Raw genomic sequence first — 27124 nt, forward strand, 5'->3', positions numbered from 1 at the left:
ATGGCTTTGGAACCCGACTATGCCGGTAGTGGGTCGTTCAAACACCGAACTGAACTGTGCCAGCAACTCCTGTAGGTAGGAGTGATTGGCAATGGACCAAACGGAGGGGGTCGCATCCTGGATCTCCAAACCTAAAATGTTGAAAAGATCCATGCCTAAGAGGTTGTTGGCGCCAGGAGAATTGATGACCAATATGCGAGCAGTCACGGCAGTAGAATGATATTGGATTGGTGCCGTAAACTGTCACACAGACCTTGAGGATGTCATTGCTGTAGCTGCGAAGAGGGATGTCAAAGGGATGTAAAGGTGGGGAGCCAACCCATACATAGGACTTCCAGTCAATGATGGTTACAGACGAGCCAGTAGCGATCTGAAAGTCGAGAGGAACAGCATTAACTGATAGATGGATGGATATAGACTTTGTAGAGTGTGGAAAAACACCTTGGATCAAGGAGACAGTTGGCAACTCACTGGTCGCGTCCTCCTCGTCGGTAGCAAATTGATCTAAGCGAGTAGAATCGACCACCATTTTAGTGGAAGACTGGCAGACCTCGGCTTTATGACCAATCTTACCACAGGTGGCACATTTGGCACGCCTATGGGGGCACTGAGGTCGAGGGTGCTGGGGAAAACAATGTCAACAGGAGGGCAATGCTTGTGGGCGTCAACCAAACATGAGGGCAGAACCAGAGCCCAATGTGTCCCTCTGGCCTGGAGGAGGACGTGAATGACGTGTAGAGTGGGTGGCATATATAGAAGATGGGTCCTGGAAAGAGGCAGTGGGACGAACCGACTGCTCGAACGCCCGTATGATCGGAAGACATGCTTCCAAAGAAGGATCTTTCAATTTCAGCAGGTCGGTATGGAGACTGTCATCTGGTGCATGAACCAGAATCATGTCACGCACCAGGGAAGCTGCATAAGATTGTTTACAGGCAGGATTTTGACAGACAAAACGGCAGTCCCGGGATAACCCATGTAAATGGGCAATCCACTCCCGGTAAGACTTCCCCGTGGCCTTGTGGCTGCTAAAGAATTTATGCCAGGCAGCAGCCACGTGAATTTGGGAATCAAAATAATCTGACAGACTGACCTTAAGAATCTCGTAAGGGAGAGCATGGGGTTTCACAGCCTGGTGTATGCTGCAGGAGGCGGTAGATCTCAGGCCCCGCATACACCAGGAGGTAAGCACGTTGCTGGGCGTCCCCAGCGATGCCGTGGGCCACGAAGTGCTGCTCCATATGTGCCACGTAGTTGGTCCACGTTTCCACCTTCTTGTCAAACTGCTGGAAAGGAGGCAGCGCCATCCAGAAATTCTTGACCATGGTGTCGATCCGTGCAAGACGCTGTGAGACCTCCGGAGGGGTGCTAGCCATTGACTCTAGGTGTTCGACCAGAAGCTAGTTATCCACTGCATCTGCTGGAGCAGGAGGAGCAGCTGCTGGGACACATCCATTTGTTTGGTCATACTTGAGAAACTGAAACAGTCCAAGAAAAGAAACTACGTCTCCGCCGGAGAGATGCACACGTAGAAAATTCGTGAAGTTCCTTTCGCCACTAATATATCTGCCGTCCGCAGATAGGAAAATCTCAGAGTGTGAGTTATAGCGTTTTTATTTAAACTAAAGTCTTTCTTCAAAATTTACAAAACAATATTCGTGAGGTAGGACTGATCCTCCAAGCCTACCGATAACTAAATCACAGATTCTTCCAAACATAAACTGTCTGTAGTAACCATACAACTTCATCAAACCAAGCCCCGGGCATCTCGTGAAGAGCGGCGCGGAGTCCACGTTGCTGTCACCTGAGTCCAAGGGCAAGTAGAGGCCCTGCGAGGATGGCTCCAGTACGCTGGTGGCGGTGGACGATGACGTGGTGGCTACGATGACACCAGTGGGCTTGCTCGGCGTGAACTGCCTCTCCAGGCTCCTGCGCCAGCCTAAATACTGCTTGGCGCATGGATATGGCTGGTTCTATTTGCAGTCACGTGTCAAGCGGAAGGAGAGAGGTCCGCAGCTGTAGTGACCTCTTGCAGCATCGTGGATGCCTTCTGGTAGTCTCTGGGAACAGTCTGTGTTTCTGGGACGATCGGCCAGGCTGACCCCTACTCAGTCCGGGGCCCGCTGTACTGGTCTGCTTCGCGAGAAGCAAGAGTTGCAGGTGCTTAGTCTGGACACAGTAGAATCGTTCAGTGGTCTGGTTTGGAATGAAATAATTTTTACTTATATTTATTCTTGAAAACTTTAACATTAATATTATTGTTTCGTGAAGCTTTTCCATTTTTTAAATTTGGTTATGTCTTCTCCTCCTCCTTCTTCTTCTTCTTCTTCTTCTTATTCAGTGAATGGTATAGTTATCAAAGCATATAACGTGTAGTTATTATAAAACTGAATAAATCTTTGTTTATGCAGCATATTAGTTAGGTATTTTATTCCTGCCTTGGTAACATATTGTGATTCTGCTTAACATTAATTTGATGAACTATTGGGACATGTACAGTACATTAGTAAAATATCTAAGAAACATCTAATTCAAGTAGACAATTTGTAAAGTTATACCACATTGTTACAGACAGCATATAATGTCACTCAACATATTTGGAAGTTTAAAAGAAGACAGGGAAGTAGAGAAATACTTCAATTGACATGTGTGGATAAGAAGAAACATCATGACTGAAGACAAACAACAGACTGAAGTAGTAAATGATGGAGAGAACTTGGCAACGTGGCATATTCTTATGAAGGCTGTTTTGGAACGTTATGCAGTTTATGATGTGGTCAGTGGTAATTTCATTAAAACCAGAAGTAAATGTTGAAGGTTTTGTTGAAAAATTAGCTACTTGAACAAAAGCTAATTTCAGGACAAACAAACATCTTGTTTTGTCACTAGATGTGAAACAATTATTTTGAATTGCTGCATTTGAAAATGGAAAAGGTGTATGGGAAACGTTACACCAGACTTATGGTAGCCCATCTGCAGAAAATATTGACTTGTTGTGACAGAAGTTTCATAATGAATGAGAGTGGTCAAGTGGTATGCAAGGTCATTTAGCAAAATTTGAAGAAGTTCAAAGATGTCTATGCTAAATAAACCAACAGATGAAACTGTCTTTTGTCCACATTTACTTCAGACATTGCCAAAAGAATTTGATCACATTTATGTGACTTGGCATGATTTGCACAAGAACAGAAAACATGGCATAAATTACAGAAAAATGTCTGAACTATGAGTTGCGAATACAAGTAAGAGATTAAACAAACTGCAATGTTCTCACAACCCAAGGGAAGGGTATCAACACAGCAAAGAGCCAAAAATAAAATAATGAAATGATTAGTATTGAAGAAAGATAAAATTCAAGCAAACATGATGTGAAGAACTGTTTTTCCTGTGGTAAAAATGGACATATTTCAAAAGACTGCAAAACAGGTTTATGTGCTCTAAAGCAAAGGTAAAAGTCATTTATCCAGAAACTGTCCTAGCCATGGTGATTCTTGCAGTGCAATCATTCTGATTCTGCAAATGTTGCCAGCTCTGAAAATATCATCAGAAGCAATTCCAGGAAAGACTTTATACGAGAATCTTATTTACTAGAAAATGTTGAAATATCATAGTGTGATGAGTGGTTTATTGGTAGTAGTGCTACACATCATGCAACAAATAGTCAAGATTGTTATGTTTATACAATCCTTTTGATACACCAAAAAAAATGGGCAGCACTAAGAATAATGTGCATATCAAAGCATTTGAAAGTGACTGTATTGACGATGAAACTTTTAATAGAAAAAGGTGGACTAAGGAATATTTCGAAGATGTGTGGTACCGTCCAGATGGTACCTGTAATTTATTTTCTGTTAGAAAAGATGGAGAGATAGGTATTGATAAAAGTATCAAAAATGATGGTAAAATATGGTTATTTTACAGAACAACATACCGATGGCATAATATACACCATAGCAAAATAGATGTTGCTGAAAACAGTTATCTGTGAGATGGTACATTCATGTCTTCAGTCAGCAAGGCATATTTCAATAGCATTGTGTAGTGAAGCTGTACTTGCTGTGACTCACAGTCTGAATCAGACTGGGACAACAAGAGGTAAAGAGAAAACATCAACTGAACTATTTTTGGGAAAGGAGAGTCATTTTGGTCATCCAAAAATATTCGGGATAGGATATATTATCTGGATTCTGCTGAAATCCAATACAGAAAGAGATGAAGCATTCAGTGCTAAATCTTTGAAGAGTTATATAGTTGGCTACGAAAACTGTGAATGTCATGTGTACCTTATAGTCAAGTATTCAGTTATTGTCAGTCAAGATGTAAAATTCAATGATGAAACATTACAACTACCACTGACGAGTGGTAACACTGACGAGTAAACAAGTTAGTTGTGTCTTGACTGTGGATGGTTTTAAAAATAGAATGCCATATAATGTGAATGATGAGGAAATATTAGTAGAAAGTGTTGGAGTATTGATCATCATGAGCATGTGAAAGTAATTGAAGATACAAACAACAGCTCTTAAAATGGAGCTGAAAATACAAATGGATGTATAGTATTGAACCTGTGCAATCAAAAGTGAAGGTGCTGAGGTGAGTTCCAAAGGAAAATGATGAAGCATTGAAGCATTGAATGCAGAAAATTGGAAAGCTACAATGGATGAAGAAATTCACTCACATCAAAAGTTTTATGGCGGGAAATTAGTTGATTTAGCAGCTGTGAGAAAACCTACTGATCATTGCTGGGTGTTTGCAACAAAATTGAATAATAATAATGACATTGTCTGCTACAAGACAAGTTTAGTTGCCAAAGGGTTTAGTCAGAAGCCAGGAATTGATTTTTCTGAAACATTTAGTCCTGATGTTAGATTTGAAACAGTGAGAGCACTTTAGTGGGTTGCTATATAAAGAAATTTACTCACCAAGCGACAGTAGAACACACACATAAAAGACAGTTGTAATTGGCAAGCTTTCGGAGCCAGTGATTCCTTCTTCAGGCAGAAGAGTTCAAGGATAAGAAAGAGCAATGAAGGAAAAGGACTGGAGAGATCTAGGAAAGGGGGTAGATTTTGGGGAAGTGACCAACAACCGTGAGTCAGGGGAGACTTACCATACAGGATGATACAGAAAGACTGATTGTTGGGGATGGCGTCAGACAAGATTTGGAAACTTGAGAGCTTAAAGGTGAAAGATAGGGTAATACACAGAAAGAGACTACTGCTTAAACATCACACATGAGTTAATAAGAATGAAAAGCTAAATGAATTGTATGAAACAGATTTGGGGGGGAGGGGGGGGGGGGTGAAAAACAAATGGGTAAGACAATGAAAGATGTAGGAAACTAAAATGGAGTGAAGCAAAGAGTTGTTACAGTGAAGAACTGCTGAGATGGAAGAAATTAACATAAATTAAGGCCAGGTGTGTGGCAAGAACCTAGGACATGCTGTAATGCTTGTTCCCACCTGTGGAGTTCTGAGAAACTGGTGTGTGGTGAAACAGGTGCCGAGGTCATGATTGCCATGTTGTAAAGCATGCTCTGTAACAAGATATTGTGAGTTGCCAGTAAACGCCCTCTGCCTATGCCCATTCATCCTAATTGATAATTTGGTGGTAGTCATGCTGATGTAGAAGGTCGAACAATGTTTCCATAACAGCTGGCGTATGACATGTTATTTTGCAGGTGGCTCTTCCTTTGATAGAATGTTTTGACAGCCACAGAGCTGTTATAAGTGGTGGTAGGAGGGTGCATAGGACAAGTCTTGCAGCCAGGTCAGTCACAGGAGTAGGTGCCATAGGGTAGCGAGATGGGTGCAGAAGGAGCATAGGGTCTGGGTGACTTTCCCAAAGTCTATCCCTTTTCCTAGACTATGCTGGTAAGTTGCATAAATAATACAGATCCAAATGGTACTGAATCCTTTATTGTTTGCTCATGATGCATTTCAGACATAGCCCCTCACCAGATGATCTGGTGACCAACAATAATAAGAAGTGCAAATAATGAAATCATACAATACAGCTATACCAAATATATAAGGTTATATAAATCTCAAATGAAATTAATTGTGCACAATTTTGAAAAACGTAAGGCTATACCACCCAACATCATTGTATGCATTGACCAGGATGTTGAATATATGTTAAATAAAACATATGCTGTTGTGAACAAGAAGTGGACCTAACCAGTAACTGACTACAGTTACAATGTCAAGGCACCACTAACAGAGTCATAATGTAAACTCGTATTGCTAGAGGATAATGCTTCTGATGACATGTAAAATAGAAATACAGGGTATTAATATAAAACAATAAAAGAAAATCAACAGAAAACCATGATGCATTAGTGCAGATTTCATAAAACAGACATTCTGTTTCATGTCATCTTTACATTTCTGATATGACTCAAGAAAAACAGTTTGCTAATTAAATTACGTATGGTCATTAAGAATTCCATGTGACAGAGAGAAAGTTAAAAGAAAGAATATCTCAATTGGGACTCTTATTGTTTTTTCCTGTCCACAAGTAAATCGTTGAAAAAAATCAAAGAACAATCTACAACTGCTTGAAATCTGCTCATTTATTGTAAGTTCTCAAACTATGTGATTGCTCACATATAGTTCAATTTCTTCTAAAATATCTAATACTAGCCTATACCATTTTTACCAAATGTAAAATGGACATGTCATCTTTATTGTTTTTAAGCTGATGTTGGTTCTCCTTTAAATGATATCCCAAGGCACTTCCATTCTTCCATATCCCTGTTCATGAAATCTAATTTGAAACTCCTTTCTAGTTTGCCCGATTTAATATTTCTTATATCAAGCGCAGAAAATCTTGTAGGTACCTGAACTACAGAATTTATTCAGTGGTGGTTCTAAGCTATGTTGCAGCAATTTAACCAGTTTATTATTCAATTGAACCACCACCAACTAAATTCTGCAATGCATGTGTAAGATATATAGGAAAACTAATATCAACAGCTTAAGAACATAGAAGACAATACCTCCATTTTGCATTTTGGTGATAAAAGTATAGTATTGGACATTTTAGAAGAAACTGAAATGTATGTGAGTAATCATGTAGGCCAAGAACTTAAAATAAATGAGCACAGTTCAAGCAGTCATAGGTGGTTCTTTGATTTTTCCAGTGGTTTACTTGTGGGTAGAAATCAACAGAAAGAGTCCCCATCTGGCTATTCTTTCTGTTTACTTTCTCTATGTTTTGTGAAATTCATAATGACCTCATGTAAATTTATTAGTGAACAGTTTTTCTTAAGTCATATTACAAACATAAAGATGACATGTAACAGTATGTTTGTTTTAAGAAATCTGCACTCTTGCATTGTGTTTTTCTGTTGATTTTCTTCCACTACTGTGCTGGTAAAGATGAAATAATTATTTTAATTGAGCTTTTATTATTTTATATTAACATTTCTGTCTAGCACAATCATTAGAAGTGCTGGCCTCTAGCAACATAAGCGTACCTTATCATTGCCTTGACACCGTAACTGTAGTCAGCCACTGGTTAGGTGTACTCCTTGTATACAATGGCACATGTTTTGCTTGATATTTGCGCAGACATTATTCAATGTCCTGGTCAATTCAGTAATGTTCCTGAGTGGTATGTACTTAAGTTTTTCAAAACTGTGCACAATTAATTTCATTTGAGATTCATATAACTTCATTTCTTTCATATAACTGTACGTATGATATCATTATTTACACTTCTCTTTATTATTTGTTGACAGCTCATCTGATGATGGGCTATTCCTGAAATGCATCATGAGCACAATAAAGGATTGAGTACCACATGTATCTGTATTATTTTTGTGACTTACCAACGTTTTTAAGTTCACTTTAATAGTTACAATTAAAAGAAGAGTTTGATATTGTGGCTGGTGAAGTGGATTGCTTTCTTGACCTCCAAATTCAAAGATTTGAAAATTGTGTGAAGATTAATCAGATTGCATATGCAAAAAGAGTGTTGGCGTGTTATTGTACGAGGGATGGAAATCCACAATCATTACCAACTGAACTTGGGTGGGTACTTGGTGATTCACTGCCAGCTAGTGATACTGACACTTACCTAGAGATTATTGGCAATTTCACTTACTTAAATTAGTAACATGTCCAGATGTAACATATGCTGTCAATTTCGCTTCAAGAGCACAAGAGTCACCTGCTTTAGATTGGTTAAATGAATTTTTCGCTATCTAAAAGGTGCAATTGAAGATGGAATTCAGTTCAGAAAATTAATGAGTTCTGCTTTAGTGACACCAGTCAATAATTATTGAGTTGTTGTAGGAACTTATAGTGATACCAGTCATGCAGGTGAAAAATTGACTAGACATTCAACAAATGGAGATTTAATGAAGTATTGTGGGGGACCAGTAAAATGGAAAAGTTAACTTCAGAAATGTGTTGCACAAGTCATATGGGAGCTGAATTTTTTGCTTCACATGAGACAAGTAAATCATTAGTGTTACTGGATCATTCATTGAAGATAACTAAAATTATTGAAGAAAGTTCATTTCCTGCATTGCATATTGATAATCAAAGTACTATTAAGTACATGAAAGGTACAGGATTCTACAAGTGCTCTAAACATATTGAAATAAGTTATCAGTATGTACTGCTGTTCGTCAGTCACAAGGAGATCAGTGTAGAATATGTTTCAGCAAAACATCAAGCAGCAGATATCTTTACTAAGGTACTACCAGTGATGATGTCTGCCCCCAGTAGCTAAGTGGTCAGCGTGACAGACTGTCAATCCTAAGGGCCTGCGTTCAATTCCTGGCTGAGTTGGAGATTTTCTCCACTGAGGGACTGGGTGTTGTGTTGTCCTAATCATCATCATTTCATCCCCATCAATGCGCAAGTCACCGAAGTGGCGTCAAATTGAAATACTTGCACTCGGCGAACGGTCTACCCAACAGGAGACCCTAGTCACACGACATTTATTTACCAGTGATGATGTTATCAAGAATGAGTGACTGAGTTAGTCTTTGATTCAATACTAAAATATGAACATTGTGGGAGAATGTAAACAAAAGCATAAATTACAATTTCACATTTTATTACGTAGTAATGGTATTAGTGTTGCTGTGTAAGTTCTTAGGTGAGTTGCTGTTGTTCTTGTTATGTTGCCATGAGTAACATGTTGATATATATCACTGAATAAATCTTCATTTATGCAGCATATTAGTTTTTTTTTTTTTTTTTTTTTTTTTTTTTTTTTTTTTTTTTTTTTTTTTTTTTTTTTTTTTTACTCCTGACGGTTATCATCTTGATCATTGTCCAAAAGGAGTAGAGTTTTGATTTTCTCTGTTAGTATTTTGAACAGTTTATCCCACACATAGGTCTTTAGCTGGATTCTCAGGTAGCTTTCCCACTGTAGCTGTTTGTACTGATCAAGCAAATCTCACTATAGAGATTTAAGATTTCTTTATTGGGCCAGCTGAGCTGTTTTGATAGCTGCATTGGGGAACCTCTTCACCCAAACTTTTGTCCTTCCTTCCAACTCTAACAATCCTCTTGCTCTCCCCACCTTCCTTGGGCTCCCTCCCCTTCTGATCCACCCCCCCCCCCCCCTGCTGTTTTTACCCTCATCCCCTCTGTCCACACCTCCTTTCCCAGTACTTGCTCTCCACTGCCTCTTCTACCGACTCCACCTCTTACCCCCCTTCCTGCCCCCCTCCGCTGTCAACCCTCCATCTCTTTTTCCTTTCTCCCTCCTCTCTAACCTCCCCTCCCTTGACAGATCCTACCAATTCTACTGCAGTTACTCTGTTGTGTTTTGGTGCTCGCTGTGTATGTAAGATCAGTGCAGTGTTTGTTCAGTGTTGTCATTCCATAGTGTGAAAGCCATTTTTAATTGCGCTGTTTGTGTCACCATTGATAATGTGCTACATCTGTACCATTTTAACTGTATGTGGATTTTATGTAAATGTGCCTCCCGAACTACCCTTTTTTGTATATTTTAACTCAAATCCCTTCCCCCTTCTCATGTGTGCATTTCACCTTTTGTCCTCGTATTTTATATCTGTAATGTTCTCCTGCGGTATTTCATGTAATCTCTTGGCTGAAGAGCAGCGAATTGTTTTACTACAAGCCCACACCTGTCACCATGGGGCAGGTGAATGAAATGACAATAAACGAAAAAAAACTAGTCCCAGTACCTCCTATGTCACTATCCACAATATGAACCCCATACTTTCTACCCCACCACTGGTGTGCTCCAAGACTCCATTCATTTCCCTCTACTCTCTCTCCTGTATACTGCAGAAATGCCCAAACCTCCTCTGCCTGTTCACCTCTTCCGATTTGCTGATGACACCGCCTTCCTGGCCCTCTATCCTACTCTTCAATGGTCCCAGAATACCCTTCGAACCCACCTCGACCAGTTCACCACCTGGTGCAACCAGTGTATCCTTTGCATCACCTCTTCCAACACCCAGACAATCATCATAAGTTGTACCACCTGCTCCTTCTGGCTCCACGATTTTTATTATGGTCGTCCCATCCGCCTCACTCCTACTCTGAAATACCTTGGCCTCACCCTCGACTGTCACCTCATCTAGACTCTCCACCTCCTTACTATCCAACACAAAGCCCACAACAGACTACACCTCCTGAAACTCCTGTACGGCCAGACATGGGGTTGCATCCTTCCACCATCCATCACATCTACAAATACTTAATCTGTGCCATTCTTTGTTATGCCAGCATTGCCTGGATATCTGCCCTGCCCAGATTCTATTAAGCCCTGTAAATTCTTGGATGCAATGTACTCTGCCTTGCCTTCTGTATCTGCCTACCATCACCCACATGGATCCTATATGACCTCATTTCTTCCCACATCTTCTCTTTTGCCCTGAACACATCTGCACCCTGTACATCATCCATAGGCTCTATCCCCCCACCCCCTGGTGTTTCCTGTCGTCTCTACCCCCAGCACTTTGCCGCGTTTTTACCGTTGTGTCCACCCTCTCTCCATGTCCACACCCTCCACCTCCTTTACCAACACAACTTCCAGCGCCCACACCTCCCAGATGATGAGATTTGCCCTGATATCTACTCTTCATACCAACTCTAACCCCACCTTCCCCCTCCCCCTCCTTAGGGCTCACTCTCTTCTCTTCCCTTCCCCTGAATGGTTTTTTCCTCCCTCCTACACTCCCTCCCTTTCCAGTGCACCCCTTCCCCATCTCTGCACTCCCTCCTGACTTGCCTTCCCTCTCATCTCCCACCTCACCTGTCTCATGCCCGTTGGTGCGTCCCCCGACCCCTTGCTTTTCCTCATACCCTCTCCAGCCCCTCTGTCCCCTCCTATCCCCTCTTTTCCTTCCTCGGCAGGTCCCTCCTGGCAGATTTTATTTTTCGTTGTGTGGTCCAACTCGTGCAGTGGTTTTAAAGTGTCATCGTTCTGGTGTGTTTTAATACTGTGGCCTACTTTTAACTTGTGCATGTGACTGCAGTGTATTTTGCGTGCTATGCAAATCGCCAACTGTGTTTCAGTCTTTATGTGGACATTTTTTTAACTGTCCCACATTGAACATCTCTGTGTAAGTATATATTTTAACCTCTACTGTCTCTCCTTATTATGTCCTTATGTCAACCTTTTTATCACCTTTTATATGTATCACTTTCATCTTTCATTAAATGTGTCAGTCGTCTGAAGAGTGGCGGATCGTGCCGCTGCCAGTCCTCCAATGCCCATATGGGGCAAGGGAATGAAATCTCAAGAATGGAAAGCTTGATAATTTCATTGGAATTGACACAGCTTGAAAACTGAGAAGATTTTATTCAGCTACACCCATGAGAAGAATCCAACAGCGTGGTCAACAGACATTATATAAGTAGGAGTCTGTAAACCTCTCTGAGTTTTAGAGAAAGGGTCTGAGATCCTTCACCATATTTCGCACCAATCGCCGTAGATGCACCGATTGTTATAGTCACCATAACTCTTCGTTATACTGAAGAGACAGGCACAAACTCCAGTCGTTTCAGATGTATTTTGTTAATAAAACTGTATGGGTAAATACAGCAACTCTACTACAGCAACTCTACTACAGCGCTCTGCTGCATACATGATCTGTGTAATAAAAATTTTATCTTGTCTTCCTCTGGTGAGTGATATCCACAAGAACAGTGATGCTACTAGGTCTGCGTCTATTAGGGGTGGTGTGAGTGTTAGATAGAGGAGGCAGACCAGAGAGAGCAACAGCAGCACAGATCACCGATTACCCATTTACCAGTTTTGTGTAGGACATTTTTCTGGCAGCTACTGGCAACCAGTGTGTATGTATTATCCTCACATTGAGGCCGTGGCGATCGTTCCCCAACCAGTGGGGGATTGTAATGTGGCTTTAGGGGAAGGAGTGGAAGAGAGGGTTATGGAATAATATGGGCTTCATAGTAGGAATGAGAGAAGAGAAAGACTAATTGGGTTCAGCAACAAATTTCAATTAGTAACAGGAATACTTTGTTTAAAGAATGACAAGAGGACATGGTATGCTTGGGGAAGTTCGGGAGATGCAGGAAGATTTCAGTTAGATTACATAACGGTCAGATGTAAATCAGATATTGGATTGTAATGCATGCTCAGAGGCAGATGTAGACTCATATCAAAATTTGTTGATAATGAAGAGGACGCTGAAGTTTAAGAGAGTAGTCATCATGAATTAATGGACAAAGAAATGGGATATGGATGAACTAAGTTCTCTGAGGTTATGAATACTGTGATAACGAATAGCTCAGTTGGCAGTTCAGATGAAGAGAAATGGACGTCTCTAAAAACAGCAATCAAAGAAGATAATGGCGAAGAAACCATGGGTAACAGAAGAGGTACTTCAGTTGATCGACGATAGAAGGAGGACCAAAATACTCAGGGAAATTGAGGAATACAGAAATGTAGGTCGCTTAAGAACGAAATAAACAGGAAGTGCAGGGAAGCTAAGGCGAAATGGTTCCAGGAGAAATGTGAAGAAATCGAAAAAGAATTGTTTGTTGGAGGGACTGACTCAGTGTGTACGAAAGTCAAACCAATCTTCGGTCCAATTAAAAGCAAGGGCGGTAACATTAACAGTGCGATGGGAATTCCACTATTAAATGCAGAGGAGAGAGTGGATAGATGGAAAGAGTACGCTGAATGGCTCCATGAGGAGGAGGATTTGTCTGACGACGTGATACAAGAAGAAACAATATGCGATAGGAAGGAGATAGGGATCCAGTATTAGAGTCGGAATTTAAAAGAGCTTTGGAAGACTTAATTTCAAAAAAGGCAGAGAGGATCGATAAAATTTTTAAAATCATTGAGGGAAGTGGCAACAAAGCGATTATTCATGATGGTGGCGACAAACTATCAGACTTTTGGAAAACATCATCCACACAATTCCGGAGATTGCAAAAGCCGACAAATTCGAGAATTATCTCACAATCAACGTAACAGCTCATGCATCCCAGTTGCTGAAAAGAATAATATACAGAAGAATAGAAACGAAAATTCCAGATCAGTCAGATGACGATCAGTTTAGACACCAGACAGGCAGTTCTGACGTTCCAGATGATAATGAAAGCAAGACTGAAGAAAAATCAAGACACGTTCATGGGGCATGTCGACCTGGGAAAAGCGCTCAACGATGTAAAATGGTGCAAGTTGTTCAAAACTCTAAGTAGGAGTAAGCTGTGAGGAAAGATGGATAATAAATAATGTGTATAAAACACAAGAGGGAACACTGAGAGTGAAAGACAGTGTAAGACAGGGATGTAGTCTTTCGCCCTTACTGTTTACTCTATGCATCGAAGAAGCTGTGTCGTAAATAAAGGAATTTTGCAAGAGTGAGTTTAAAAATCAAAGTGAAAGGATATCAGAGATAAAATTGGCTGATGACTTAGTTATCCTCAGTGAAAATGAAGAAAAATTACAGTATTTGTTTAATGGAATGAACAGTCTAATTAGTACAGAATATGGATTGAGAGTAAATCGAAGAAAGACTAAAGTAATGGGTGGTGGCAGAAATGAGAACAGTGAGAAAAGTAACATCAAAATTGGTGGTCACGAAGTAGTTGAAGAAGGAACAAGGAGGACATAGAAAGCAGACTAGCACTGGCAAAAATTTCATTCCTGGCCAAGGTAAGTATGCTAATATGAAACATAGGTCTAAGAAATTTTTAACAATGTACATTTGGAGCATTGTATGGTAGTGGGACATGGGCTGTGGGAAAACCGGAAATGAAGAGAATCGAAGCATTTGAGATGTGGTGCCATAGAAGAGTGTTGAAAATTAGGTGAACTGATAAGATAAGGAATGACGAAATTCTCTCCAGAATCGGTGAAGAAAGGAATATATGAAAAATAAGGAATGATGAAATTCTCTCCAGAATCGGTGAAGAAAGGAATATATGAAAAACACTGACAAGAAGGAGGGACAGGATGAAAGGACACCTGTTAAGACATCAGGCAATAACTTCTATGGTATTAGAGAGACTGTAGTGGGTAACAGACAGAGATTGGAATACATCCAGTAGCCGCACGGGACTAGCCGAGCGGTCTCAGGCGCTGCAGTCATGGACTGTGCAACTGGTCCCGGCGGAGGTTCGAGTCCTCCCTCGGGCATGGGTGTGTGTGTTTGTCCTCAGGATAATTTAGGTTAATTAGTGTGTAAGCTTAGGGACTGATGACCTTAGCAGTTAAGCCCATAAGATTTCACACACATTTCAACAATACATCCAATAAATAATTCAGGACGTAGGTTTCATATACTACTCTGAGATGGAAAGGATGGAACAGAAGAACAATTCGCGACTGGCCACGTCAAATCACTCAGAAGACTGATGACCCCCCGTCCCCTTATTCAGCTAAGTATTTAGATGCGACTTCTTGAAAAAGTGGAAGATAGCCATTTTCCTGTTACCAGTCGCCTGTTGTAACTATTCCTGCAAACCCCTCTGGCCTTGGCCACAAAACCTCCTTCTCCCCAGAGATACCCGCCGCTTTCACTTACAGGAAGCCGTGCTCCGCCAACTCATCACGTTTTGTTATGCTTTGTTTCCTTGCCATTGCTGACCTGGGGTCGCAAGTGTCCAGCGGCAGCACCAAGCTCCACGTTGCACATGCAAATATCCAATACCATCAAAATGGTTCAAATGGCTCTGAGCACTATGGGACTCAACTGCTGAGGTCATTAGTCCCCTAGAACTTAGAACTAGTTAAACCTAACTAACCTAAGGACATCACAAACATCCATGCCCGAGGCAGGATTCGAACCTGCGACCGTAGCGGTCTTGCGGTTCCAGACTGCAGCGCCTTTAACCGCACGGCCACTTCGGCCGGCTCCAATACCATCAGCTCATCTCATAGACATTCTTGTAATACCGTACTTCTGTCAGAGACTCGGCTCCGATCAAGTATTCCCGCACGTTCCGTAAATCCACATAGCTACATCTTCCGAAAATACGACAGATGTAACACATGAGGGAGTGGAGTAGAGTTGTACATATGTTCTGATTTATCACCACTTGCGTTACACACATCTAACAATACTGAAAGTAAACAAGTTGAATATATGTTCACAGAGAAAAAACTCATTAACAGAAAGTGTCCGATATCTGTCCTCTACAACCTCCTAAAGTAGGCACGTTTACCTCCTTCGAAAATCGTCATTTAAGTCTAGCATCGACATACGAGCACATAATTAGGTTGGTGATAGTAACATAAATTTTCTATACAGTAGTCCTTCCTGTTGAAATTAAAGCAGATGCTTTCTCCTTCAAAAGTGTCGCTATTTCAGCTTGCTCCTACACATAGTACGAACAGCAGTCACACTCACAACGATATACTCAAACAGAATACCTCCATCTGTTATGGCTGCTAATAACACAATTCTCACTATGTACTCGGTAGAATGTTCCATAAATACAGCACAACTGGCTACGTACCGAGACTTCAGATGCTTTACTTGCAAGTGAGGCGCAGGAAATAGTTCGGGGGTTGTGTTCTATTGCTATCTCGGACATAAACGAAAAAGTTCACGGATTTTTTAACAAAATTGCTAAACTATATCGCATACAAGCTCCCATAAAGCTCGGCAAATAAGAAGAACTGCACCTTAGCTAACTGACAAAGGTAAAGCAGCCTGTGAATCCCATAGATGAGACATATTGGACATATAACCTGTGCCCTAGGCCTGAAAATCATATCCTTTACAAGAAGAAGTGGAACAGAGTGAGTTAAGCTGTGAGAAATGCAGGCCTACCCACACATTAATCGACAACAGTCCATCTGTCATACGGAAAAACCTGCATGATCTTGATTTAGGCAAAGGTAAAAACTGCACCTGATCCCATTCTTACAGCCAAAAAACTGAACCGGTACTTCACATTACCTGCAATCACAACTGAACCACAGACGAGACATTGACTCATCGATTATATCGAAAGGGTAAATGACTTAGCCAAGAAAGTTTTATAAAGCATTTGACTTGCAATACCACCAAAAAGAAAATCATCAGGCATGCCAGATCGGCATCCACTGGACACAATGACATCACAGTCCAAATGATGAAGATTATTACCGACCCACTGCTGCCCGCTATAACAGATGACTTCAACCTCTCTTTAACCACAAGTGATTTCCCAGAGGCTTGGAAACACGCACTAGTTAAGCCACTGTAAAATTAGGACATTGATACAGCAGTCTCTGATTACCCCCATATTTACATTGTTTTTGTATGGTCAATGGCCTCAAAATATATATAATCCACGACCATCTGACAAACTACTTAACAACAAACGACTTATTACACGAACGTCAATCAGGTTTCTGTAAAAATGGAAGCATAACATCTGCAATTAAGATGACCTGAAGCCAGCTATAGATGCACAAGAGGCAACTATAATGTGCTTCTTAGAGTTCAGCAAAGTCTCCGACACTGTCAATATAGGTTGAAAGCTCAACCCATCCAGAACCCAAGCGGTACTGGTTGGCCATTCTATGCTCATTAGCCCGAAATATCCGGAATCCTTACGATCTTTAAATCTAAATGGGACAAATATCAACTCCTTTCGATCAACAAACTGTCTAGGTGTAATACTGCCGGCCGAAGTGGCCGTGCGGTTAAAGGCGCTGCAGTCTGGAACCGCAAGACCGCTACGGTCGCAGGTTCGAATCCTGCCTCGGGCATGGATGTTTGTGATGTCCTTAGGTTAGTTAGGTTTAACTAGGTCTAAGTTCTAGGGGACTAATGACCTCAGCAGTTGAGTCTCATAGTGCTCAGAGCCATATGAACCATTTTTGTAATACTGTAGAAAGAAATCTAAACTGGACAAAAAAATGTTCAAATGTGTGTGAAATCTTGTGGGACTTAACTGCAAAGGTCATCAGTGCCTAAGCTTACACACTACTTAACCTAAATTATCCTAAGAACAAACACACATACCCATGCCCGAGGGATGACGCGAACCTCCGCCGGGACCAGCCGTACAGTTAAACTGGACAGATCACTTAACTGCAATGTGGAAGAAGGCATCAGCATCTCTCTATGCCCTACGAAAATATAAAAAACTCTTCCATCTTGACATAAAAAAGAAACTTGTACGATTTGTTAGACTTCCAGTTACTGATAACAGCAATGTTATCACTCAAGGTCTTTCTCAGGAAAGCTCACGGTGCATAGAATTGGTTGTGAATGCCTGTGTTCGTTGTATCTGAGATGTTCCACTCTTTGATCACATTTCATCATCATATGCACAGCTAACCTGGCTGCATGCAGACAAGCGCAGAGATTTTCATACTCTCTGTCTTCTCTAGTGTCTTATCAAAGTATTGCCCATCACGTCTCTCCTCGACTTTCACGCTCTTGTCTGAACAAAACGGCAAATAACCTCCCATGTCGTATTAGAGAACTGAATAACATCTTCAGCTTCAGAAGGCAGTTAATTACTTATAGTGATGTCTATTCTTTTGGACATGTCCATTTTGATCCCGCAGCCATTTTCAATCAAGACAAACGAATTACGAGATGAAGCTGTTCCTGGGCACTGATTTACATCAATGAGGAAAACTGAAAGTTTGTGCCAGGCTGGGATTCAAATCCAGATCTCCTGCTTGCTAGGCAGATAGTCTGACCAATGAGTCATCCGGACACAGTTGTCATTGTATCCTAGCACCTCTCCCGTCAGACACAAATTCTCAACTTATCGGTACACTACTGACGTAGTGCCCGTGCCCATTATCTTCTAGCTTGTAGGACCCCCACAAGAGATGTCATTTTTTCCAATATGCCTATTTCTGATAAGGTATACTGCAAGTGTAGCGGTGTGTGACAGTTTTGTCTCTATAACCGTACTGTGTAATCCCAATCCATCTTTGAAGGAGACTGCTAGAGATTTCTTCCAAGCTATTCTTAGCCAGGTGATGGGTACAGTAGGATTGGTGGAGGCAATGTGAAACATGAGGAGAGAGCGATGGTTATGTTTTTGCACTAGTCATGTGCTTAGAGCAGTTATTTGTGGAAAAATCAGGTAAGCTATAGCAAATTACAGAAAGTACTAATACTTTGCTGCTATTCGTGTTAATTACGATACGAAATGTGAAGGTGACCATTTTGTACTACTAATAATGGAAGTATCGGCTATCATTTTTGTGTATGACAATAACCGGTCACACACAATTCGTCTAGAGGAGTGGATGTACTAACATTCTCCGCCATATTTGCAGAATTAGAAACACAAGAACATCTAATGGTTCACAAGATTCAAATTTAGAAATTACACCAGGCTTTGTAATAAATATGTTGAAATCTTCCACCTTCCCCGATAAATTTTGCAGTATTTTCCGTCACTTTGCAGTATTTTCCGCCACTTTGCAGAATATGCCATAATATCATTACACCAGTGATAAACGGCATTATCGAAGTGCCTTACTTTATAAATGTTGTTAACATCTAAAGATATTTTGCAGAATATGTCATGCTGTAATTACATTGCTGTATGTCTACGCATAATTTTAAGACATACACTATTTGTCAAACACACTAGTAATGTTGGGATGACATAAATTGGGTCTGTAGCTAGAGTTTATTTGTTTAAATATCATGTTGTAGAATTTGTTTATCTTTTAAATCCTCATCAGTAGTGTATTTTTTGTTAATAATGCACTGCATAAATTGTTTAATGCAGAATATCGATGTAATTTGTTAAACATATAATGTCTCATCATGACCATATTTGTTGTTAAATACAGAAGCATTGCAGAAATTATATAACTTGGGACATCAGCGTAATTTGTTAAACATTTAATGTTTTATGAAGAGCGTATTTGCTATTAAATTATACATTGCATAAACTGTTACTCGGTAAATAACGTGCTGCAATAACTGGTTAACTTTATACTTAGGATAGAGATATGGTTAATTTTGGAAAAAACAGAAAACTGCAACAAATTAACTCACAATTGTAAAACAAGTATTAATTATTAGGGGAAGGGGTTAGTTGTACATACATGACTTCTTATTCTGCCTGTGAATGGTGGTGGCCGGTTGCTTACGTCTCGTGATTTTCCTTCCACTACAGTAGGCAGACCTAGAATGATGAAATCCACATTGACGGTTACTCTAATTATGATGGATGCGGAGGGGAAGGGTAAGCTCAAGTCTTATTGATCCAGGGGGAGGGGAGGGAGTGCATGGGTGGGATGGGGGTCCGCAGTGGGAGGAGAGTGGCTGGTGTGCCTTGAACATAGCTCGAACAACTACCGTTAGATGCATGGGCAGGGCGGTGGTTTCTCGGGGCAGAGGAGGAAGGTGGGCAGGAGACTTCACCCAGTTCCTCACGCATAATTCGACACCGAAAGTGTTCCCTCACACTTAGCGCAAGGCTAAGTAGCACTCTCCTTACTTATCTACTGATGTCCATTTGTGCTCTCTGTTGTAATGTTTTGTTTGCTACGTAAACTAAACCTATCCTTCTGATATTCCATTGCTTTAAAAAAATTGTAGGCATATAGCTTTATAACATCATTTCTTTGATCAAAACGTTGTGTAGAGGAGGGAATTTTTATCCAGGGTATGCTTCAGAATACATATTTCGATGTAATCTGAATTTAACAGAAGGGTGGGTAGCTTAGAGAATGTGTAGGCGGTGTTATATATTTCGCATCCTGACGGGAAATACTGATTATTAATTGTATCGCATAATTTATAAAAAGGACAAGTCGTCCAAACATTTTAAAAATGTGGCATTTATTTTTTCAAGTGAATATATACACACAAACACATCATATGAGATTTAGAAGGCAATACATAGAGCCTATTTACGTTATCTGTTGTGATTTGTTTTCTTTATAATTATCATGTAACGCCATAAGAAGCTGTACTTTTTCTCCATTGAGGGAATGGTCTTTTTTGGTGTTAAAAACAGTATTTTAACGATAACTTGCTCGTCTGTTTGTGATCTTAATGAAGCATAGCGTAGCATTTTTTTTGTCGTAGTGTAACATATCAATAATCACTTTTCGGTTTCAGGTATATGGCCTCATTCGTGGTAGAACACTCATCGAGCTAGGCCACATGGACTCTTCACAAAGTCACGATGAGAAAGCAAGCTTGGAATAAAAATGAAGAATGCCCAAAAACACAAAATGCAGAAGAAGAATACGAGTGAGAGTGGAGAGAATACATTAATTTGCGATGTCGGGAGGCAGCTCTATCGTTCGTCCCATCCCCCACCCCCAGCTTCAAGGTCAAAATTCTTTTCGTGAGAACTCTTGACTCTGACGTTCTTTTCAGTTACGTCCGTGTACGCGCTGCCATTTAGAGAGTCTTATGTGATGTTTTGGCGTTATGATTCGTGGCGTGACATGCACTGTGAATCGCTCTTTATGTGGGAGAGACAACTCGAGTTTAGCAAACTCTACAGTGGTTTGCGTACAAGTGTATGGTTTTGCAATCTCAAATGAGATATGCCTCAATTTTTTATGTAATGAACATGTTCTCGATGTACTGCACTGAAATGATTGCCCATTCTCCAAAAAATCCATCATCATTATGTGTTCCCTATCCTGACAGGCATTCGCCTTCTGTTTGTTAATAGATCGGACATGTTTTTAAATGTTTTCTTCTTCGCCAGAATACCACTCCGTCAATATCTCTTTCGATTCAGATTGAAACAAGAGGAACAAGGCTCGTCTGCATCACAATGTTTGCTAAGATCTCCACTCGTTCCATTTTAAGGCTTTGCAGTAAGTTGGCAGACGCTGCACACGATACAGTGGCTGATGTGCGGTGACCAAATTTCGTTCAAGGCGCCGGACTAGTTCACTCGTTTCTTTGGGGTGGGACGCCGACAGAGTCTGTCCCCTTTCGGCCGGTCGGCAATGACAAACTTGAAGCGCGGGACCTACAGCCTTTCTCAAACGATTTTACAGAAACTATTCCGTAAAAAAGAAATCGTTTTTGGGATACTTATAGTTTTATATATCAGCTTCATGATGATGTGCCAATCATTTCGTTAAAGGTCATATTATTTGTGATATTTTCTTGGAAGTAAGACACTGCGTGAAAGTCTAAATTCGAAATAATGAAAAATAGGTGTCGCTCTGATTTTGCATGTGGTGCATATTATATATGTGCTGTTTATGAAATTTTGCTAACATGTTGAATTTCCTTTAGACTTCAGTGGAGGTCTCTATCTCACCAACCTCGAGAAAATTGATCAGATGTAGCACACTCGTTTTCAAGCACTTGCACCAGCGATGAAGCCAGAGTGAAATATCCACAACACTCCTCATATTTCATAAACGGTTTGAGATAATGAAAAGAGATTTCGTCAAATGATAGACGCAAAGAGGAGAGTATTTAACCATGTTGTTATTAAGCAAAACTTTACTATCTTGCGTGCTATTGCACTTTTTCGATGAAAGAATGTGATTTTTAACGAGAAATACTGCGTGTTTTGGAACAAAATAACCGAAAACATTCCACGTGTGTTTTTGTACCAAGGCTGTGCTTTTTCATACGGAAGCTACTGATCTTACTTTCCTGAGTTCCTCACTTAATAGATTTAATAAACCAATGTTTGAGAACACTTCACAACATGTTAGTGAGGTGGCACTGCCTAAAATCCGCTGTATTTCAGTAAAAGAAGCTAATTACATTATGGCAGCATGAGAAATGTGTTGATCTTACTCAAAATTGGCGAATGGTGACGCTCATCTGTAAGTTACAAATGGTTAACAAGCCAGGCTGACATAAGTAGCTGTTTTTGTTGCATTTTCATCAGAACCCTTTTTAGATACCAACCAAAGCAGAGGATCAGATTTTGAATGGGCACCATGCAAGTGTGAGCATGTAGGGACTCCAGTTAATATACACTACTGACCATTAAAATTGCTACACCAAGAAGAAATGCAGATTATAAACTGGTATTCATTGGACAAATATACTATACTAGAACTGACATGTGATTACATTTTAACGCAATTTGGGTGCATATATTCTGCGAAATCAGTACCCAGAACAACCACCTCTGACCGTAATAACGGCCTTGATACGCCTGTGCATTGAGTCAAACAGAGCTTGGATGGCGTGTACAGGTACAGCTGCCCATGCAGCTTCAACACGATACCACAGTTCATCAAGAGTAGTGACTGGCGTATTGTGACGTGCTAGTTGCTCGGCCACCATTGACCAGACGTTTTCAATTGGTGAGAGATCTGGAGAATGTGCTGGCCAGGGCAGCAGTCGAACATTTTCTGTATCCAGAAATGCCCGTACAGGACCTGCAACATGCGGTCGCGCATTATCTTGCTGAAATGTAGGGTTTCGCAGGGATCGAATGAAGGGTAGAGCCACGGGCCGTAACACATCTGAAATATAACGTCTACTGTTCAAAGTGCCGTCAATGCGAACAAGAGGTGACCGAGACGTATAACCAATGGCACCCCATACCATCACGCCGGGTGATACGCCAGTATGGAGATGACGAATACACGCTTCCAATGTGCGTTACCGCGATGTTGTCATACACGGATGCGACCATCATGATGCTGTAAACAGAACCTGGATTCATCCGAAAAAATGACGTTCTGCCATTCGTGCACCCAGGTTCGTCGTTGAGTACACCATCGCAGGCGCTCCTGTCTGTGATGCAGCGTCAAGGGTAACCGCAGCCATGGCCTCTGAGCTGATAGTCCATGCTGCTGCAAACGTCGTCGAACTGTTCGTGCAGATGTTTGTTGTCTTGTAAACGTTCCCATCTTTTGACTCACGATCGAGACGTGGCTGCACGATCCGTTACAGCCATGTGGATAAGATGCCTGTCATCTCGACTGCTAGTGCTACGAAGCCATTGGAATCCAGCACGGCGTTCCGTATTACCCTGCTGAAGCCACCGATTCCATACTGTGCTAACAGTCATTGGATCTCGACCAACGCGGACAGCAATGTCGCGATACGATAAACCGCAATCGCGATAGGCTACAAGCCGACCTTTATCAAAGTCGGAAACGTGATGGTACGCATTTCTCCTCCTTACACGAGGCATCACGACAACGTTTCAGCAGGCAACGCCAGTCAACTACTGTTTGTGTATGAGAAATCGGTTGGAAACTTTCCTCATGTCAGCACGTTGTAGGTGTCGCCACTGGCACCAACGTTGTGTGAATGCTGTGAAAAGCTAATCATTTGCATATCATAGCATCTTCTTCCTGTCGGTTAAATTTCGCGTCTGTAGCACGTCATCTTCGTGGTGTAGCAATTTTAATGGCCAGTAGTATACAAAAAATACAAGCGTAAGCTTGTCTAAAATGGCACTTCCCTACCGGCATTTCCCCTGCTGCAGCCGCCCTTAGCTTCTACGACTCCCACCACTACTGCCCTCCCCGCACTGCCAACTGCGCATCTACCAGCCACATTATTCTGCGTGGACTCAAGCAATTGTTTGATTTGTCTTTAAATCTAATCAGTCAACAATCACGCCCCCCAAATTGTGGAAGCTTCTGAGGAACCAGTTTATCGTTAACACTAGTTACACTGGCTTTACCAATGGAAAGCTTCAGACTCACTTCCCCACCTCATGCCTGTCAGCAACTCAAATAACGTTATTGATGTGACAAATCCCAAATCAAGAGTATTCTTCAGCCTTGCATGGAAACAAATTATAGTTTCGCCTGCAGGAGGTCAGAAATTCTATCAGTGTCTGTTGTTTAGCAATACTGACCACTTTTCTCTAGTGCTTGTGAACACTTATTTCATTTTCAACATGCAGGAACTGTTTCAGAGCCCGTTATTTAGCACCATTGACAATTTTCTCCAACACATAAGTGCCACCACAAGTTGACAGAACGCGCAGATTTTTACGAACACTGTTGAAGGTAAGGCGTGTAGTCATTACTTTGAACATAATGGCGATTCAGTGTCAAATATTAGTTCCATTCAATTACTGGTTCGATTGTTATGAAGATCATCAGATTGAGGTGTCTGCTTGAAGTTAATGATGATGATGATGATGATGATGAGGTCCCGTACTCCGAGGAGCGTAAGGGACGATGCGGGAAACCCTCCGCTGTACTAGGCGAGGTACTAGCGGAGGTGGTTTGCCATTGGCTTCCTCCGACCGCAATGGAGATGATGATGAAGACGACACAACAAGACGTAGTCATCTCGAGGCAGGCAAAACCCCTGATCCCGCCAGGAATCGAGCCCGGGACACCGTGCACGAGAACTCTACCGCAAGACACAATTGTGGACACTCAAAGTTAATAAGTGTCGCAAATTCTGTTTATTATTATAATAAACACTTCTTCCCCATGATGCACTGCCAACGTTAGCACACCGTCAGTGCATTAACACTGTGTCTAATATTGTATTTGGTTGCCGACAACGTAAAAGTTTACTGTATGTACGATAATGTTTCAGCTTGTTTCACACACTGCTATAAATATATGTCCAAGCAACGGCCTTTCCCTAAACGTACACACCCTTCCTGTGCCAATGAACACCATCATTTTCACTGCTCAGCGCCAAAGCCTCGTCAGACAGCGATATACATTTGCTTTCTTTCGTTTTTACGATTGCAGTTCACCAGTCAGGGTAGAATTTTCATGGGATGTTATACAATTTCAAAACTGAACATGGGAAGTTGAACTGATTGACACTTATAATACTGCTTCTAGTAGTATTCCAGATCTGAGAAGATATAAATGTATTCCTCAGGCAGCTGGGTGCTAGATTGGCGCAGTAAGGTGCTGAATCTAGTACACAATACGAATTTACTAAACAAACTCGATATCTTGACCAATTACAGAGGCCGGTGATAAAACAATATTGTGTGACACACGACTCGCAGCCAGTCGAAGCTTAACAAAATTTTGCTGTACTTATTACTTTAAGGCCATTACTCAGACTTCAGAGACCAGTAGTAGCGCCTGCTTTAAACGTTATACAAGGACAGACTTTCAATTAAATTCAAATAGGATGAAATAATTTGTAAAATAAACGAAAGAATCATTAAGCGAATTTAGGATGCAGAAATACACAATTGATGGCTGCTCCAAAGTTTACACCAGGCCTGTAGTCAAAGAAATTCATAACATAGTAATCAATAGCAAAAGATTTAGTAGCTGAATAAACAAAAAAATCAAAATGCTGTAATGATCAACATGGAGACGGTCTATACAAGTAAATTTTGGCAGCAGCACCTACTTAAGACGTTGGCGCAAAAAGTGTGATGGTGAGGAACTTGATGCCCCACACTTACTCCCTTTGCCGGCTGTTCATGTCAGCGAAAATTTCCTCCAACACCAACCACGAGCGAGTCAAGCGCCACTGCACAGTCGTGCATTTGGGATTTCGGCTACAGATCCGGGTGTGGTGATCGAAAGTTGAGAACAATAATTTTAAGAATAATAAAAAAATGTAAATATGTGGAATGCTGTACAGCTACTTTCATAAAGAAAACGGAGTAGCTTCTGACTTATTTCCAGATATATGCAGCAGTCCAGAAAGTGACATTATGGGATGTTACCACTCGTAAATAATTTTTATGGAAATACACTACAACATATTGGAAGTAATTTAGAAATCGTATGATTTTTACAGTAATTGTAGATTGAATATGAAAAGAATTGTTTATTGATAACACAGCAGGAAAATTATATAGGTTATCGATGGAGGAATGTTTTTTTTGCGGAAAAGAAGATGACAGACTACAGCCTAAACCATTATTATGCTTTTACACAACATAGTTATCGACGGCCAGCTAGGCAAGGATTCTTTAAAAGTCCTTGAGCGATATCGTTATCGACTAAGACCTGATACTTATGCTAAAATTGCTCTACCACACGCAAAGAAAACGGACGTTCATTTCACTCATTGCATGCAAACAATTCTACGTAGAGCGAAACGCGTTTCTGTGAGTAATATAACAATATCAACCTACAGCATATCAAAGACTTCGGAGCTTACCCTTTGCGACAACTGTATAAATGCAACAACTTAATTGAAATATGCGGACCGATCTTACGTTTAAATGCAACACCAATACTGCATGTGCATTGCTGGACACACGATGAAAGCAACATACAAAACAGTTGGTAGGAGTAACGCCATGTACATCTATATTCATAAAGAAGAGCGTCTGTTGGTTTGTTTGTTATTCCTACAAATCTATACTTTTATTCCTATCTTGACGAAATTTTGCACACTTTACCTTCAAGGCAAGAGGAACATCACTATCTACATAAGATTTCGTAGTCTGACTTAACGCATATATGTACTTAATATATAAAGAGGGCAGATTGTTACCAAAAATTGGCCGATTTACTTCAAATTTTTACACGATCCCCTAGTGAATATTTGGGTGGACATACATTTATGTAAAGAGAAACGTTGTTACCAAACATCTCTAAAATTACTTGACCGACTTACTTCAAAGTTCTTCGCCAATCCACTACGAATTTCTACATTCTGATGAAACAATGAAAAAATTAATGAAAATTAATATATCGCTGTGAATTGATTGTCAGCTCCTATCGCGAGAATAAATTAAGCGGCAGTCACGTCTGAGCGGTAGTACCATCAGACATCATTAGATAGAGGGACGAGCGAAAGCTCAATGATTTGACAGAACCA

General features: G+C 40.8%; 2 protein-coding genes across 3 annotated transcripts in view; both read left to right on the top strand.

Moving 5' to 3' along the window:
- LOC126465767 (UNC93-like protein) overlaps window positions 1-27124 on the top strand; it is a 364481-nt gene that overhangs the window by 152674 nt on the left and 184683 nt on the right. The window lies entirely within an intron of this gene.
- LOC126459944 (odorant receptor coreceptor-like) overlaps window positions 26386-27124 on the top strand; it is an 80938-nt gene continuing 80199 nt past the window's right edge. The window contains exon 1 of the mRNA XM_050095894.1: window positions 26386-26586. Coding sequence (XP_049951851.1) covers window positions 26523-26586 — 64 coding nt within the window. The 5' untranslated portion in view covers window positions 26386-26522. The remainder of the gene's footprint in view (window positions 26587-27124) is intronic.

Source organism: Schistocerca serialis, chromosome 1, assembly GCF_023864345.2.
Source record: "Schistocerca serialis cubense isolate TAMUIC-IGC-003099 chromosome 1, iqSchSeri2.2, whole genome shotgun sequence".
In the NCBI taxonomy this organism is placed as follows: Eukaryota; Metazoa; Arthropoda; class Insecta; order Orthoptera; family Acrididae; genus Schistocerca; species Schistocerca serialis.